The sequence below is a fragment of the Typopeltis vanoorti genome, chromosome 16 (genome assembly GCF_054136105.1).
Source record: "Typopeltis vanoorti isolate ZY-2024b chromosome 16, IOZ_Tvanoo_1.0, whole genome shotgun sequence".
Classification (NCBI taxonomy): Eukaryota; Metazoa; Arthropoda; class Arachnida; order Uropygi; family Thelyphonidae; genus Typopeltis; species Typopeltis vanoorti.
Genome location: NC_143564.1, coordinates 14326800 through 14342465, shown reverse-complemented (window position 1 = coordinate 14342465; position 15666 = coordinate 14326800). Strand labels below are relative to the sequence as shown.

The 15666-nt window shown below is 36.9% G+C and overlaps 1 protein-coding gene across 1 annotated transcript in view; it reads left to right on the top strand.

Annotated features, from left to right (window-relative positions):
• The window catches only part of LOC150097857 (adhesion G protein-coupled receptor L3-like), a 70624-nt gene that overhangs the window by 6808 nt on the left and 48150 nt on the right, over window positions 1-15666 (top strand). The window contains exons 2-3 of the mRNA XM_090406250.1: window positions 3759-3992; window positions 13673-14186. Of these exons, the coding sequence (XP_090262376.1) occupies window positions 3759-3992; window positions 13673-14186 (748 nt within the window). The remainder of the gene's footprint in view (window positions 1-3758; window positions 3993-13672; window positions 14187-15666) is intronic.

The window sequence follows — 15666 nt, the reverse complement described above, 5'->3', positions numbered from 1 at the left end:
ACGAAAAAAAAAAATCTTATCTTAACATCGACAGCAGACAAAAGATGCTGTTTTAAATTTCTTTGGTATGAGTCGAATTTTAGCAACAGAAATTCCGATTTCATTAAATCAAAATTTCAGGAGAAAGAAGGTTATAATTTTGAAATATTTAGGCAGATAACCGACTACTTCCTTCAAAGAGTAAATTTGCAAATTCGAAACTTCATTATATGCAACATTCTGTAAGAACTTAACTTAGTTACTGATTAGAACAAAGGTTGAATAAACGATTACACTCTTCGATAAAGAGCCAAGAGGCTATTTTTCCGGAGGGCGTAAATTAAGTTAAGGGGATAATAAATCCTTCATTATTTTAAAGCCGGATACGAAACTCTGAGAGTTTCGTGGAAGAGTTTCATGGTGAAGAATTATCGGCGAGTCCAAGTGTAAGTCAACACCTGGTGGTACAACACTAGGGCAACTCGGAGCAAAGGTGGAGCAAGATCCATCACTATCCTTAATATTTTCTCATAATGTAAAACGCAGCTCCTAGGAGATGTATTACTGTTTTAAGGAATACACCTCTAAGGAGTGCATACATGAGGAGAGGTCACTACCCAGACCGGTTTCAACCTTTATCGAGGTCTCATCAATGAGTAGGTAGACCTGGATAATACCAAGTTTAAGTGAACCGAACTTACATACCCTTACTATACGAATTGCCAGAAAGGTGTACCCATGTGTTATTACTACGATAAAGAGCCAAGAGGCTATTTTTTTTTTTTCCGGAGGCGTAAATTAAGTTAATTAAAGGTGTAAATTAAAGGTTGAAACCGGTCTGGGTAGTGACCTCTCCTCATGATGTAAAACAGTAATACATCTCCGAGGAGCTGCGTTTTACATTATGAGAAAATATTAAGGATAGTGATGGATCTTGCTCCACCTTTGTTCCGAGTTGCCCTAGTGTTGTACCACCTAGGTGTTGACTTACGCTTGGACTCGCCAATAGTTCTTCGGCATGAAACTCTTAGATCTTAGATTTCGATCTCCGAGTTTCGTATCCGGCTTTAAAATAATGAGGGATTTATTATCCCCTTAACTTGATTACACTCTTAATTCTTGACACACATTCGTACAAATAAATTTTAACCTTCGATTCAGAAAGATGTTAGAGATGTGTCGAAGACTGTAGCTCAGATTCCTCTGGAGCTTTCCTGACATGAGTTTTTCTTACATGACGTTCTTCACTTGGGTATCGGTAACAGACCCCATTCCTACCTACAGGCTGCTTCCGAGTTCTTTTCTGGTATAACTGTTAATGCCTTTTATAGGGGTAGATGATCCTGCTTAATGTAGGCCTGAAGTGGATTCAAAAATTCTATGCTCGGGACCAGAAAAGGACCTGTTAGTGCAGTGAAAAAAAAAAAAGTCAATAAGTGCTCTTCATTCTGAACCTATAGAACACACACACACACACACACACACACACACACACACACACACACACACACAAACGTATAAGTGAATATGACTGGCCTGTTAATGAGACACATCTATGAAAAACCACGGGGGAAAATACTTTCTTTAACAATCCGTAAACCCTGCTGTAAAGTACCGAAACGTGGTACTTTTTGAAGCCACTCCATGCAAATGTTAAGCAAGGTAACAGTAAGAAATTACTGTAGAACTGATTCACTTCACTCGTAAAAAGAAATAATTATATCGAAAATGAAATACTAACTTAAGCCTTTTAAACAACATGCTCTACTGAATAAAGATATACCCATTTATAAACATATTATAAATGAAAGAAAGGACACTGATAGAGTGTACCACGCCATTCAATCAAGATCACATTTCTGTATTTGACATTTGGAAATTTTGACTAAAAGTTTAAAACTGCATAATAATAATAATAATTTTTTTTTCTGATCGGCAGCAAAATTGGAATTCAAATCGCAACCACAGATATCACCTCTATTAACCGAGGCCCAAAAAAACAAAGAGAGACCGCCACCAATCATCGCTCGTTTTACCAACAGGAGTCTGAGAGACTCCATTCTTACAGCAAGCAGGAAAACAAGGCCGACAACAATGATCCTAACTGATAAGAAATTCCCAACACCAACTTTGTCCACAAGTTCCTGTGGACAAAGAACACTCGAGTATACATAATTACAAGTGAATGCGACTTGCACAGCCTACCAATATAAAACACTAACTTTTCACATCCTTAAGAATAAGATTAGGACTCATTTAGAAACTATATAACGGAGATCTCAAACATAGGCGAACGTATCCAGTCAGATATCATAAACTTCAAGGTCTTTGACTCTTTGAAGAAATGGTCAGACAACATTTCTACCAATACCAACTTCACTATCATACACACAAACATAAGAAGTACAAAAAAAAAAAAAATACTGGCTTACATTGATAACACAGCTCAATTATACCATGATAAACATAGATGCGCTAATACTGACCGAAGTTGCAATAAACGACACAGAAATTTACGCATACAACATAAATAATTATCAAACCTGCAACTTATGTAGACCAAACAAAAGAGGAGGTGGAATCGTGGCATTTATCAAAGAAAAATACAATGTGACTGAAAAACAAACTCACTTCGAACATGCGGAAACACTAATTTTGGAAATTACAAATAGCCACAATAGTATCAAATACACAATAAACACAATATGACCAGCAGATAATAATCCACTCAGTTTTCTTCGCGAGTTAGAAACATGGCTAAGCGGCATCGAACCCCGTACAACACACAGGCTCATCCTAATAGGAGATATTAACATAAATACGCTTGACCACGCTTCTTCAACCACTAACACATATCTTGATATACTAAGTCAGTACAACATAAACCCTACCATTAACTCCCCAACAAGAGAAGAAATACTCAATAACTCACTAACAAAATCATGCATTGATCATATCGACACACGGGCTCCCATCCATACATATACATTATCAGTAATTAACGTCAAAATTGCCGATCACTACTTTGTCTCAACTTCGTTTTATGACGTTTCCTACCCCCCCCCTCTCCCACCATCACAAAAGTCGACAAAACTCGATCATACTAAAGATCATTGTCGATAACCAAGTAAAAAATACAGACTAGAATTCCCTACTTAAAATAAACGATCCTTTAACATTATACGAGAATTTTCAACTAAAGTTCACAGAAATATACAAAAAAGCAACAAAACCTACACAAACGAGGAGACAAACAGACAACAATCCATGGATAAATGACGACATACTAAATACTATCATTGTAAAAGAAAATCTATGGAAAAAAACTTAAAAAGTCACCCAGTAACACACATTTACAAACCTTATGCAAAAACACAAGAAATCAACTAACAACAAAAATTCGTAGGGCAAAAAGACACTACTACTACTTCCAAAAATTCCAATAATAATAATAATAATAATAATAATAATAATAATAATAATAATAATAATAATAAAACAATATCGGTAAAGTCTAGAAGTATCGCACAACAGAAACAAAAGTAATAGATATCCCTAAGTTTAGGGGGTAACAATAAATTACAATATGGGCAATTGCGGGGTTCTCCTGTCTAATCCACTGTCAAGCTCCAAGAGACAGAAAGAGAAATTCAGATTTAATGAAAGATTTCAATCGTTAATAAATTTGTGTTTGCATATTTCATAATATATATATATATATATATATATATATATATATATATATACACTAATTTTTCCATTATATTTTTCCCCCAAAGAAGCGCAGAAGAAATGGGAGGAGTGCTGTGGGTCTCAAGAACACCATGCGATGTGTTATCGCAACAGCTGCTACACCATCGACTGGACAACTTCTAACTGGGCTACTCTTCGAAGTCACTGTCGGCGAATGTTCGCAGGACTGCCGTATGCCGTGGATATGTTGCGTATTAATCACGAGGCGGACGTTAACGTTATTTTGAATTTCATATCGAATGCAACATCTCTTCATAAACGTAAGCTGTACTTTTATTCTATCGGCTCAATTTATCTGCCTTGATATAAGGACAAGTAGTTCGAAAACGTGCGATGACGTTTTACCACACTAATTTAAAAAAGCATTAATTAGTGTTCCTTTTTTTATATTCACCAAACTGAATTCAATGCAACATCATTTAGTTATAATTAAACACATATTTTAGGATGGAAATGCAGTCTCACGAAAGCTCCAGTATTTGTTATGATAAATTCGGGTAATCTGAATTATACACTTTTTTTTCAATTTTATTTTCCCCTTCCCTCGTCAAAAAATCTATATGGCAGTGGGTAAAATTTTATGAATAGATTTCACACCCAAGGAGTTTTAGGGTGGGCTGAGGATTTAATAATCTGGAAACCCTGACCAAGAGTCCAAATAGAAAACTTTTTTCAAGCCTCTTCTATGCCGAGTGGGGGGTCTCACACTGAACAATGAAATTCATCGCCTACTTAAAGACAATTATTATTATTATTATTATTATTACCACGGGCTACTCCAGGAGTCCTTAGACTCATCGAGGGAGGCCCTAAACATTATGTTCACACAGCTGTTCAACATTCTCACAGTATCTATCATACCTTGCCTTGAACTCGCTCACTGTCATAGCACCCACAACAGACTCTGGCAGCTTATTCCACTCATTTACCACTCTAAAAGTAAAGAACCCAGCTCTAACACCCCTGCTAACCACGCTCTTGCCCAGCTTCCATGGGTGTCCCCTAGTTCTCCCACCACCAGTCCTGATCTCAAAAATATCATCTGAATTAATCCTATAGAATCCTTTTAGCAATTTGAATGTCTCAATCATATCTCCCCTTTTCCGCCTATCAACTAGTTTCTGCAACCCACAAATCTTCAACCTGTTCTCATATGGTTCATTCCATAGACCTGCTATCATCTTAGTCACTCGCCTCTGGATCCTCTCAACCTCCTCCCCATCAAGAAGGAACCGAGGTGACCAAATCTGGGCACAGTAGTCGAGATGAGGTCTTATCAGGGCTCGGTACAGAGGTACAATAACTTGTTTTTCTCTGCTCGTCAAGGTATTTTTCAACAACCAAATGAGTTGATGAGCTGATTTAGCTACTTTCGCAATGTGCCCCCTAAACTTCATCTCCATATCCACCAACACTCCCAAGTCCCTGGCCTCATCAATATCTTGGAGTACAGTTCCACCAATGTGGTATACTGCTGCTAATCTTTTCACCCCAAAATGCATAACCTTACATTTTGTCACATTAAATTGACATCCATTCTCCTTAGTCCAGAACTCCAATCTATCTAAGTCATCTTGCAAGACTTTGGCATCTTCTGCATTCACTATCGCCCTACCCAACTTTGCATCATCAGCGAACAAATGAACTGTCCCACTTGACCAAACCCCAGTGGGATAACTTTCATTCTGCAGTCGGGGGAGCGGAAACGCAATCTTCCGCTAAGACGACAACAATGACAGATAATTTGGGAGCTTTAATGGCGACAACTCGTAAAGAGAAGAAAAAGAAGTCAGAGAAGACACCGTCTTTCCAATCCCCCCCTCCCCCAAAAAAAACATCCGTACTGATTGCACGGATTATTTGTACGGACGTTGAGGAATCATGCCAAATGTGGATGATTTCTGTGACTCGCTCAGTGCAGGTGTCGAGTCCGAAGAGCAGAAGCAATATTCACACCACGGAAAAGAGTACTAGTTCTGGAGATCATCCCACGTTGCATCTTTGTAGTTTCAGAGGACACGAGGTTGGATGTGGTTACAGGAGGCCATTCTGTGAGACTCCATTTGGCATTCTCTGTTAGGCAATGTCAGAACGTACAAAAGCACAGGTGCCACATTTGTGGCGAAATAATCAAATAAATAAATAAAGAGTATAAATTAGGCATTTATATTTGAGGCGAGAAATGGTTGATGTAGCTGCAATTTGGGTTTCTGTTAAGAGGAGGTCTGGTTTGAATGTCTGTAGTGATGATGACTGCCGTTTATGTTGGAATTTATGCTGCGTATCTTTGTAAAGTGGATGTGGAAATGAGTTTTTTTCTTTTTAATACAGAGGGAGGAGGATAGACTTGTGAACATGACACTATGCAGAGAGAGACCAGACTCCTTGCCATTCCGTAGCCTCGACAGTACCTCCCACATACCACTACTCGGACTCCCTCACCAGGCATGACCTGACAGAGTGCGCGTGCCAGTTAACCGGGAACCCTCCTGACCAGTTAAAATGGTGGCCCGTTGCCACCATTTTAACTGGTGTAATCCCCAAATGGAGGAGGGTCTGTGTCTCTAAGTATGTTAGGGATACCCTTGAACGGTATTACTCACAATGCATGGAGAAGAAGAGGGATGGAAGCTGGAACCCCTGCTCAGGAGGCCAAAGAGCATTTGCCACTTCAGATCCCCAATAAGCAGGGGAGTGGTGGTGTATCACTGGGCAATGACTATCATCTACCACCTAGTGATCTAGTTGGCATTTCTTCCATCGAAGCAGATATATCCTTTTGCAAGAATGCTCGCTGCAGGTGCATGAGTCCCTTTTGCGGAAACAGGTCAAACCACGGGAAGACAGGGTTGACTGATAAGGAGAGGCTGAATATTGGGCATCCCCTGCCTACTAGTGGCCCATACCTGCCTACTATAGCCTACCCACAATATTAATATACTGTATATGTATATATCAATATATAACACATTTATGGTCATGCCGGCAGTAAACGTGTAAATCCCTAAATATTTTGACTAATCAAATAAAACATTCCATGTTAATATCGATTAGCCAAGAATATCTTTCCAAGTACTTCTGGATAAGATCTTTGGCGAGTTTTTTATTATTATTATTTTATTTTTTATGTGATTCTCGTACAGCACGAAAGCTTGTAAATCTATAGTACATTAATGCCATGAGTGGACTAAGAATTTTTTTTCTATTTTTTTTTAACGATTTTATCATCATCATCATCATCAAATTCCTGCCATGTACCCTCAAGGGGTGTACATGATATGATAATACTACATGAAAAAAATTACATCATTACTAACTTTAACGATTTTATAATGTTTTTAATATATTTTATTGATTTTTAAGATTTCTAAAGAAGTGAGAATTTAATATAAAAAAGCTGAAATTTTTAGAGTGGAATTTTTTAAGAAACCCCATTATGGTTCACTTTAGTCTGTTTGTGAGGGATAAACGATAAAATTAAAAACGAGTAATACATTGCCGATTTAGCACTGCATCAATGTAGCTTGTAGGTTTAAAAGTTCGAAGCAAAATGAACTAGTTAATCATTTCCTGTTCCTGTATTAACTGTCAGTCACATTGAGTTCTATTAACATGTCGAAGGCCGTTGATATATATCACAATCTACATATAATAAATACCATCGCCCTTCAAAAAATTATTAAGTAGATGATTATTAAACAGAAGTAATAATATTAATTAACGACTGTTACTTAACAAACAAAAAAGGCAGGAGGCCTAGCGCTAATTTGCATTTTCTGGATTAATTATATCCCGAGGACACACATACACACACAGCACTGCGTGTTTGTCATTGGCGAAGTGAAAAATAAATTTTGGCCTTTTTTATGAAGTATAATAGTTATCTATAATTGCTTTACCATAATTCACATCGCCACTTTTTCCTTTGTTGTTAAATATTAAGTTTCATCCAAATTGACTCATTTCTTCTCGAGATGTTTTTTGTTGGCAGAGGAAATGAAGAACCCGGCAATGACTCGTGGTTTGAGAAAACGTCTAAAAACCTGGGAGCATGATAACTCTCGTCAAGAGAACAAAAATTCATCCTTAAAATAAAACGATGTCCTTTTCTATACATAGTTTTTAAATCCGGAAGAAATGTCAATTACGACTTTGGCAGCGTCCACGATCGCTAACTTCAGTGGTGAAAGTGGTCAGTTACTGCAGAAGTTTCTTCCTATCTTATGTATGTGTCAAATGCTTTAACGTGTCTAGAAATCATGACTGTATCAGATAATAAATGAATGATAATTAGCTTCTTAGTAGCGCAGCTGGAAGAAGATACTCATTGGTCGGGAAGATTTTGATTATCGTCTCTAAGCGAGAAATCTTTTGAAAAAGCTTCAGTTTTGCCAAATATTATGAACTCATACGAAGATAAAGTTTCTTCTGCAACAAAGGCAAACTAGCTGGAGAATACATGCAATTAATAATAACAAATATATGTGAGCAGTAATGTAGTGTGGAGTGGTTCCCCCCCCCCCACCCGGTTAAGTTCCAGGAAATTACAAAGGTACCATGTACGCCCTCTATTCGAAAAGAAACCGAACTTTTCGAAAATAGAAGAAACTAGTGGCGCCACCTGTTGTATCTTTTTTGTTGTCGAAAGCGGCAACCTTCATTAGTGTGTTGTGTTTATGATATTTGTTTCATTAGAAGCCGAGTTATAGTGCCAAGAGTGACAGTTTGTTTTGGCGAACGGTCGGAAAATGAGTTTCAAACAGAGAGCTGCGATTGACTTTTGTGTTAAACTTGGTAAAAGTTTTACCGGAACGCATCAAATGCTTATCCCGTACGCAAGTTTACGAGTGGTTTAAGCGATTTCAAAGTGGTCGTGAGAAGCTTGAGGAACGACGAAAAGTTCGGCCGTCCAAAAACTGGCCTGAGAGAAGTTAACATCCAAAAAGTGCGTGATTTCATCAAATTAAACCCGAAATCGTCCGTGAGATTGATTGAAGATGAATTGGGGATTCCAAAATCAATTGTGCACAACATTTTGACCGAGAGTTTGGGCCTTCGTAGATTGAATTCGAGATTTTTTGCCCACAAGTTGACCGACGACCAAAAAACGTATCGAATTGAACACTGTAAGGGCCTCACTCGTAAGGACTCAAACTTCCTTGAAACGATCGTTACTGGTGACGAAACGTGGTGTTTTGAGTATGAACCCGAAACAAAGCGTCAGAGTGCTGAGTGGAGACCACCAGAAGAGGGGGCATCCAAAAATAAGTCGCTAGGAGAAGTCAAAAGTAAAGACAATAGAAACTGATTTGTTTCTACGATTCCAAGGGCATTATCCACAAAGAATTCGTTCCCCCTGGCTAAACGGTCAATGATGAGTTTTATCTCGAAGTTTTGAAGCGATTGATAGCGAGAATTCGTCGCGACGGCATGAATATCGTGATGTAGAGTCACTTTTGCACGATAATGCACCATCTCATCGATCGAACATTGTGAGACAGTTTTTGAGCACAAACTTCGTTTGTGTGTCGGATCACTCGCCGTATTCACCTGATTTAGCACTCTGTGACTTCTTTCTTCCCTCCCCCCCGACTTCATTTGCCGATGAAAGGAAAGCGATACGACACCATTGAAGACGTTCAAGCGGCAGTAACCACGACCCTCAATAGTATCCCAAAAACCGATATAAAAAAAAAAAACTCATTTAACAATTAATTGAACGTACCAAACGCTGTATCGAAGCTGAGTGAGAGTATATTGATTGAAATAAATGATTTAAATAATTATAATTGGCCTGCGTTTTATTTTCTATCAGAAGTTCGGTTTCTTTTTGGACAGAGGGTGTAGTAATAATAAAATAATATGATTTTCAATAAACAGACGTTTCGTTTTGGCAATTGCTTTTTTGTCCCAATACTGATAATGCATCTCACAGTGCAGGTAAAAAATAAGGTTACTTTCTGAGAATTGCAAACCCTACATTATACGAAATATTTATTTCTCACCTCATAACTGAGTTAATTGTGGTTATAAAGCCAAAAATGCGCAGACTAGATTTAAATTTAACTATTTCATTCTACCCGTAGAAAAACTCAAAAATGAAGAACTTGTGACATGCAATTAACCGCAGTCAGTAAAAGTAATCATTGGCTTCGGAGGTAAATGTTTATTGATTGATAAGAGATGCAATAAACATTCTTATGATAAGAAAGGCTGGAACTTGACTCCACTTTTATTGAACACACCACATTTAAAAGGACGCTCTTATGTCTGGAGCATAGGATGGTTTTATTGACAAATTCTACCATCTTGGGCTATCTCTAATGTAATCAACTAGATTTTAAATGTTATCCCAAGTAAATTCACTTCTTCTTTTAAACATCAAGCTATTTAGTATGTAGAATTAAAGAATTAACATATTTTAAATAGCATTTAGAAACTTCCCACAGCAGTGAACAGTCTACCGGCAGTGTCAGGAGGCATGTCCATAACTGATATATGGTATTAACTCAAAGATTTCGCTCTCCTCTGCATACCTGTTAAGTTTTAAAATCACGAGTGACTATAATATTAGTATCAAAGTTCAACAGAACGCTAGCCAGACAGCTGATGCTTTAAAGTACGACTTGTCCAGTGGCGAATTATCCATGCTTGCTGTGCAAGCTCATTACTTGAGAAAGAAGTACTATTTATTTGTTAATAAATGCATGCATTTATAAGCATTCCATTTAGGCTTTTATTTTTGTAGACAGAAGACGTTTTAAGCTTGCGCGGCAATAATCGAGCTTTGTGTTGTGTATCGAAGGCCGACGCTAGTTGGCTTGCTCGGTTGTGGGAGCATCCAAGTCCTCGCTTCAGCACTGTGATTTCATGCGCGCGCATAGCCATTTCCGCTCCCTCCACGTCGTCTCACTCTGTTACTTAAACACGGGCCATGCGCAGTCAAAGTAGCTCTAGCCAGTGAGCTTTTGCCAGCCTTTACAAGTGTGCGTGTTGCTTGGGAAAATTAAGTTACAGCCAACTTTTTATGACGATGTTAATAGCTAGTTCATAAAGAAGAACCGTAGGGTAGAATTTGCATTCAAGTAGCTAAATTGAAAAAGATAGGATATCATTTGTAAAATAAATGTTGTATTTGTATGATTAAATGTACATAAATTTCTAAATATATAGTTTTCAATGGTCAGTAATTCATTATTCCGATAATCAGACTTCAATCGCACTCTCACTCCCTGAATGATAACAAGAGCAAGCGTGAATTTCAAGACGACCAGCATTCCCCCCTGGACTTGTCGATTCTACGAGAGTAGTTCAGTGATGTAGCTTATATACTAAACTGTCTGTAATATAGGCGATAAAAGGTCATTCACAAATTGTTCGCTTACAGATAAGTTGCTATCTCCGTCCTGTTGTAATGATGATAAGATCAGATTCAAAGAATTCTAATATCATTTAACCTTTCTTTTTTGTGGGCATGATAACTCACATCAGTACTATTCATGCAGCGTGAAGTAATATTAGAAATGAAACTATCAGCGAACAATTAAAAAAAAAATCACTACTTGGAGATCCTTAAGACTAGCAGAAGTACTAAACAACTTACAGAACTACACTTTATATGGGAAGCCTCGTTAAGTAAACCAGCATTAAAGTAATACCCAAATATGGTATGCATAACGCGCATGTGCAATTAGCAAAACACCGAAATCTCATTCAGTGCTTATTCCAGACATGCAGACTTACAGAACTACACTTACAGAACGAGAGTTGTATTATAAACAAAAACAAGCGATCAAGGATTGTAAAATATCGATACAAATTACAATGAAAATCAAGAGGTACGTATCCAATGGCAACAACAGGAAATATTTGTCAAATATCAACAGAAACTCAGCATAATTAATATTGAAAAATATGTTTGCGGAGGTAATTATAAACTTTTTTAAATATAAACGAAATCCGCCAATATTACCTAGAATCCAACTTACTCGAAATGGCTATTCAAGTAAATTGAATTCTAGGTGATCTGTTCCCTTTTATTCAGGGGCGACTCGTGCATAGGCACTGCAGCACCCCCAATTTTTCTCGCTCTATAAATATATTTATTAATTTATTTATATTTGCTTGTAATATTTAATTTTATCATCAACAATCCTATACAATTCTCTTATTTTGTATAAAAAATAATAAAAATCCATCTTGTAGGACTTAGGAGGGCGCTAGCGGCACTGTGTTTACCACAGCGTCATATTGATACGCGCGCAAGCATATGCACGTCATAGTGAGATGCGAGCTATTAGCGTAATGCGGCACTGTCCGTCGCGCAGTTCCACTGTTGTTTATATGCGGTTTGCGCCAGTAGGAGAGTGTTCGTAGTGCTTATCGTGTTTACTCCGTCTCTTTAAATATTTGGACATTACAATTAAAGGATTTAATTGTAATGTCCAAAAATTGTAAATCCATTCCTTTAATTACAATTAAAGGAATGGATTTTATTTGTAAGTAATTTTGAATTATACTAAACTGTATAATTTTATCGACAATAAACAATATTTTTTCATGTTTAATTTTTTTTTTAAATTGTAACAATAATTTTGATATTTTATCCAAACTCGTATACACTGTACTTACAGTGTGTATGTATATTTCGAAAGTTGCAGCACCCCCACGATTTCAATCCACGAGCCGCCACTGCTTTCATTATTTATTCAGGTTATTCACTGAAGAGCAAATGGCAATATTTTTTTTTCTCTCAAATGGTAAGATTTTATCTTTTAATGAATATATTATCGATTGTTCATTCTGGTAGATGAAATTTGCTAAAAAATAAACATAAATATGATAAGAGAAAAGCCAAAGTACAGATCGAACACTGTTAAGCTTCTTCATACGACAAGCAATACAATCTGGACTGATCACGTCCAAGCTTAAATGCCAAAAACAAGTCTAAAGAAAACTTGCTGCTAAAAGAAATTAAAACGAAATCTCCAAGTAATTCTTCTTGGAGACCCATTTTATGAAATGAATACGACAAACAAACAACTGATGCAGCAAGATGGATTACATGAAAATCTGATAATATAATTCAACATTTATTTCTTGATGCTATGAGGGGGGGGGGAATTCTATTTTAAATTTGACATTTCTTAAGCATCATCTTCTTCCTTTGAAGACAGTTCTTTTCTGTGGAACAATTAACAGGCCCCTTTATAATTTTCGCGCAGATCACTAAAATTATTTTATAACTTCCATCTCTTGTTTTCTTCATTAGCAGTGGCTAAATGGTGTTTAACCCTGAGCAAAATGATTTCTTTTGAGGCTGCCCTAATGGCAAAACAAACACCGTTTTGTTTGATTAACATATTTTTCATACATCAGTATTTAAACCAAACAACTCCGCAAATTTTTCAATCGCTGCGTGAATGTGGATAATTTTATGCGGTGAACTCACCAAGGAGATGTAGGATTCCTGCTGCAAAATACGTAAAAAAAATTTAAAAAAATAGACGCTATCTTTCTGAAAATTTTTCACGTTGCTACTCTAAAATGCAAATCAATACAATATAGCAAATTTGCTTATATTAAAAAAAAGAAGAACAAGAACAAAAAGAAGCTTATGCATAAGATATTTCACTTAAAACTGCCTTTAGCACAAAGATAAGCAATTTATAATAAATTTAGTTTAATCTTTTATCCAAGTGTGTGCAAACAAAGTTTGCGCCTTACACTAACTTTCCTCAGTCCTGAATATATTTTCAGGCGCAAACTTTGTTTGCTCACACTTAGATAAAGGATTAAACTAAATTTATTATAGTCTAACCAAGTGCAAAATAAACTTTCAATAAGCAATTTACTTATTTTATGTTAATTTTAAGCACACCTTATTAAGTTTTTCATTTTATTTTCATTAAATACGTTCTCCATTATTTAACTTTTCCAGAAACTGCATCTTCTCCTTTATCGTTGTGGACAAGCGGCATTCAGTGTCCGGAGAGAACCTCGGAGGGACCAGTTATTAAGAACAGATGGACTACTAATGAAACCTTTCCCTCATGGCTAGAGGAAAGACTTCCCAAAAGCCAAGAAAAATCGGAAACGGCAGACTGTAAGTTTCTGGTGATGAAACCAGAACAAAACACGGCAAATTTCCTGTTTGAAGAAGAAAATTCAACGCATTTCGCCATATGCGAATTTCTGATGCCGTTTGTGAATAGTAGCACTTCCACTACTAGTACCGTGAAGACAAAAAGCACAACTAACTCAGTTCTTACCACTAAGCAACGCACTACTACTGGTACTGTAGAAATGTCAAAAAGCACAACTAACTCAGTTCTTACCACTAAGAAACGCACCACTACTGGTACTGTAGAAATGTCGAAAAGCACAACTAACTCAGTTCTTACCACTAAGCAACGCACCACTATTGTTGTGACGACTCCTACTACTCAAAGCACGTGAGTAATTTAAAGATTGTTGTAAGATGATTTGTCTAACCTTAAAGTTCGCTTATCTTGCTTAAATTTATTGATGAAAACGACGAATAGGATTACACTAGTCACACTTATTAATCCAACAAGAATTATCCGTTAGTGTTTAGATTTACTTCAAGCGCTTCAAGTAATACCAAATACTTCCTTTCATAATTTAATCCCACTATCATTTTTATTTTTATTTAGATTTTTATTGTTTTTATTTTTATTTAGATACATCCCCATTGACAACGTCATTAACCTAATCTCTCTCTCTCTCTCTCTCGAGATTTTGATTTTCGTTAATATTTTTATTCTGTTCTATCCATTGCATTTGCTCTCTCTCATCTGCATAAAGTTTACAATTCTTATTTTTTCAAACTTTCTTCCACTTTCTTTTTAACAGTGTGGACATTTAAACAAACGACAATGTTCATAACTTCCAGTGATTTTGTTGTTTGTTTAAGTATATGGCTTGCTGATAAAAATACGGAGCGCTTCTCATCATCATTAATGATCTCGAGCAAACTAAAGTCGCCTTCAATGAAATCGAAATTTACTTCTTCAGTTTCTCCCTTCCCCCGTCTCTTCTCACAAGTAAGTTTTCAAATATATTGACATTTTTCTTTTTATATGACGTCCACCTATCATAAGTAAGCCCATAGAACAGCTTACCGTGTGAGGCTAAGTTTTTGTTTTTATTTTTACTAATTACTATTTATTTTTGTATATAATCCGGAAACTCTGATCTAGAGACTTCACATGAAATATTTTCAAGCCACTTCGGGCCTTCAGTAAGCGGGATGATGGTCTCACACCGGCCACGGACAAGTAGCAATGTCACCTATCGTTCTCAATCTTGTTAATGATGGAGTGTTTAAACTATCAGAAAGGCCCTCCCTTCGTTGACATTATATACATATTAATCCTGAAAAAAGAAAAATAAACACGTTGGTTTTTAAGTAACAGTGGGGTATAATCTATTCAAGATATGATTGGCATGAAGTTATGAGCTATCACATTCATATGTGGCACCACAACCTCTGATCGAAGTCATTTGAAGCCTTGCCAACTTCGTTTTTTTTTTTTTTTTTGACATCATGGCTCTGTGGAAGCCAGTCAAGTGTGATGATGTTCATGTCCACAAACCACGCAGTTACAGCGGCAGCCTTATGACACGGTGCATTTTCTTGCCGACAGAGATAATGGCCAGTTCCGTAGAAACGTCACAAAGTAGGAAGCAGTACATTGCCCATAATGTTCACCGCAAACATTGGTCCATCCATCCATCCCACCGCCATCTCTGAATTTTATAGTTGGGATTACGCACTCTGTAGCGTGATTCGTCGCTCCATAACACAGCTTTCCAAGCTTCCACCCCTGAGGACGATGCTACATGTTAGTTCGGGTAATGTGGGGCTTGAATATTGCGGTTTGATTGAAACCAATGGAAACCCATGTTGTG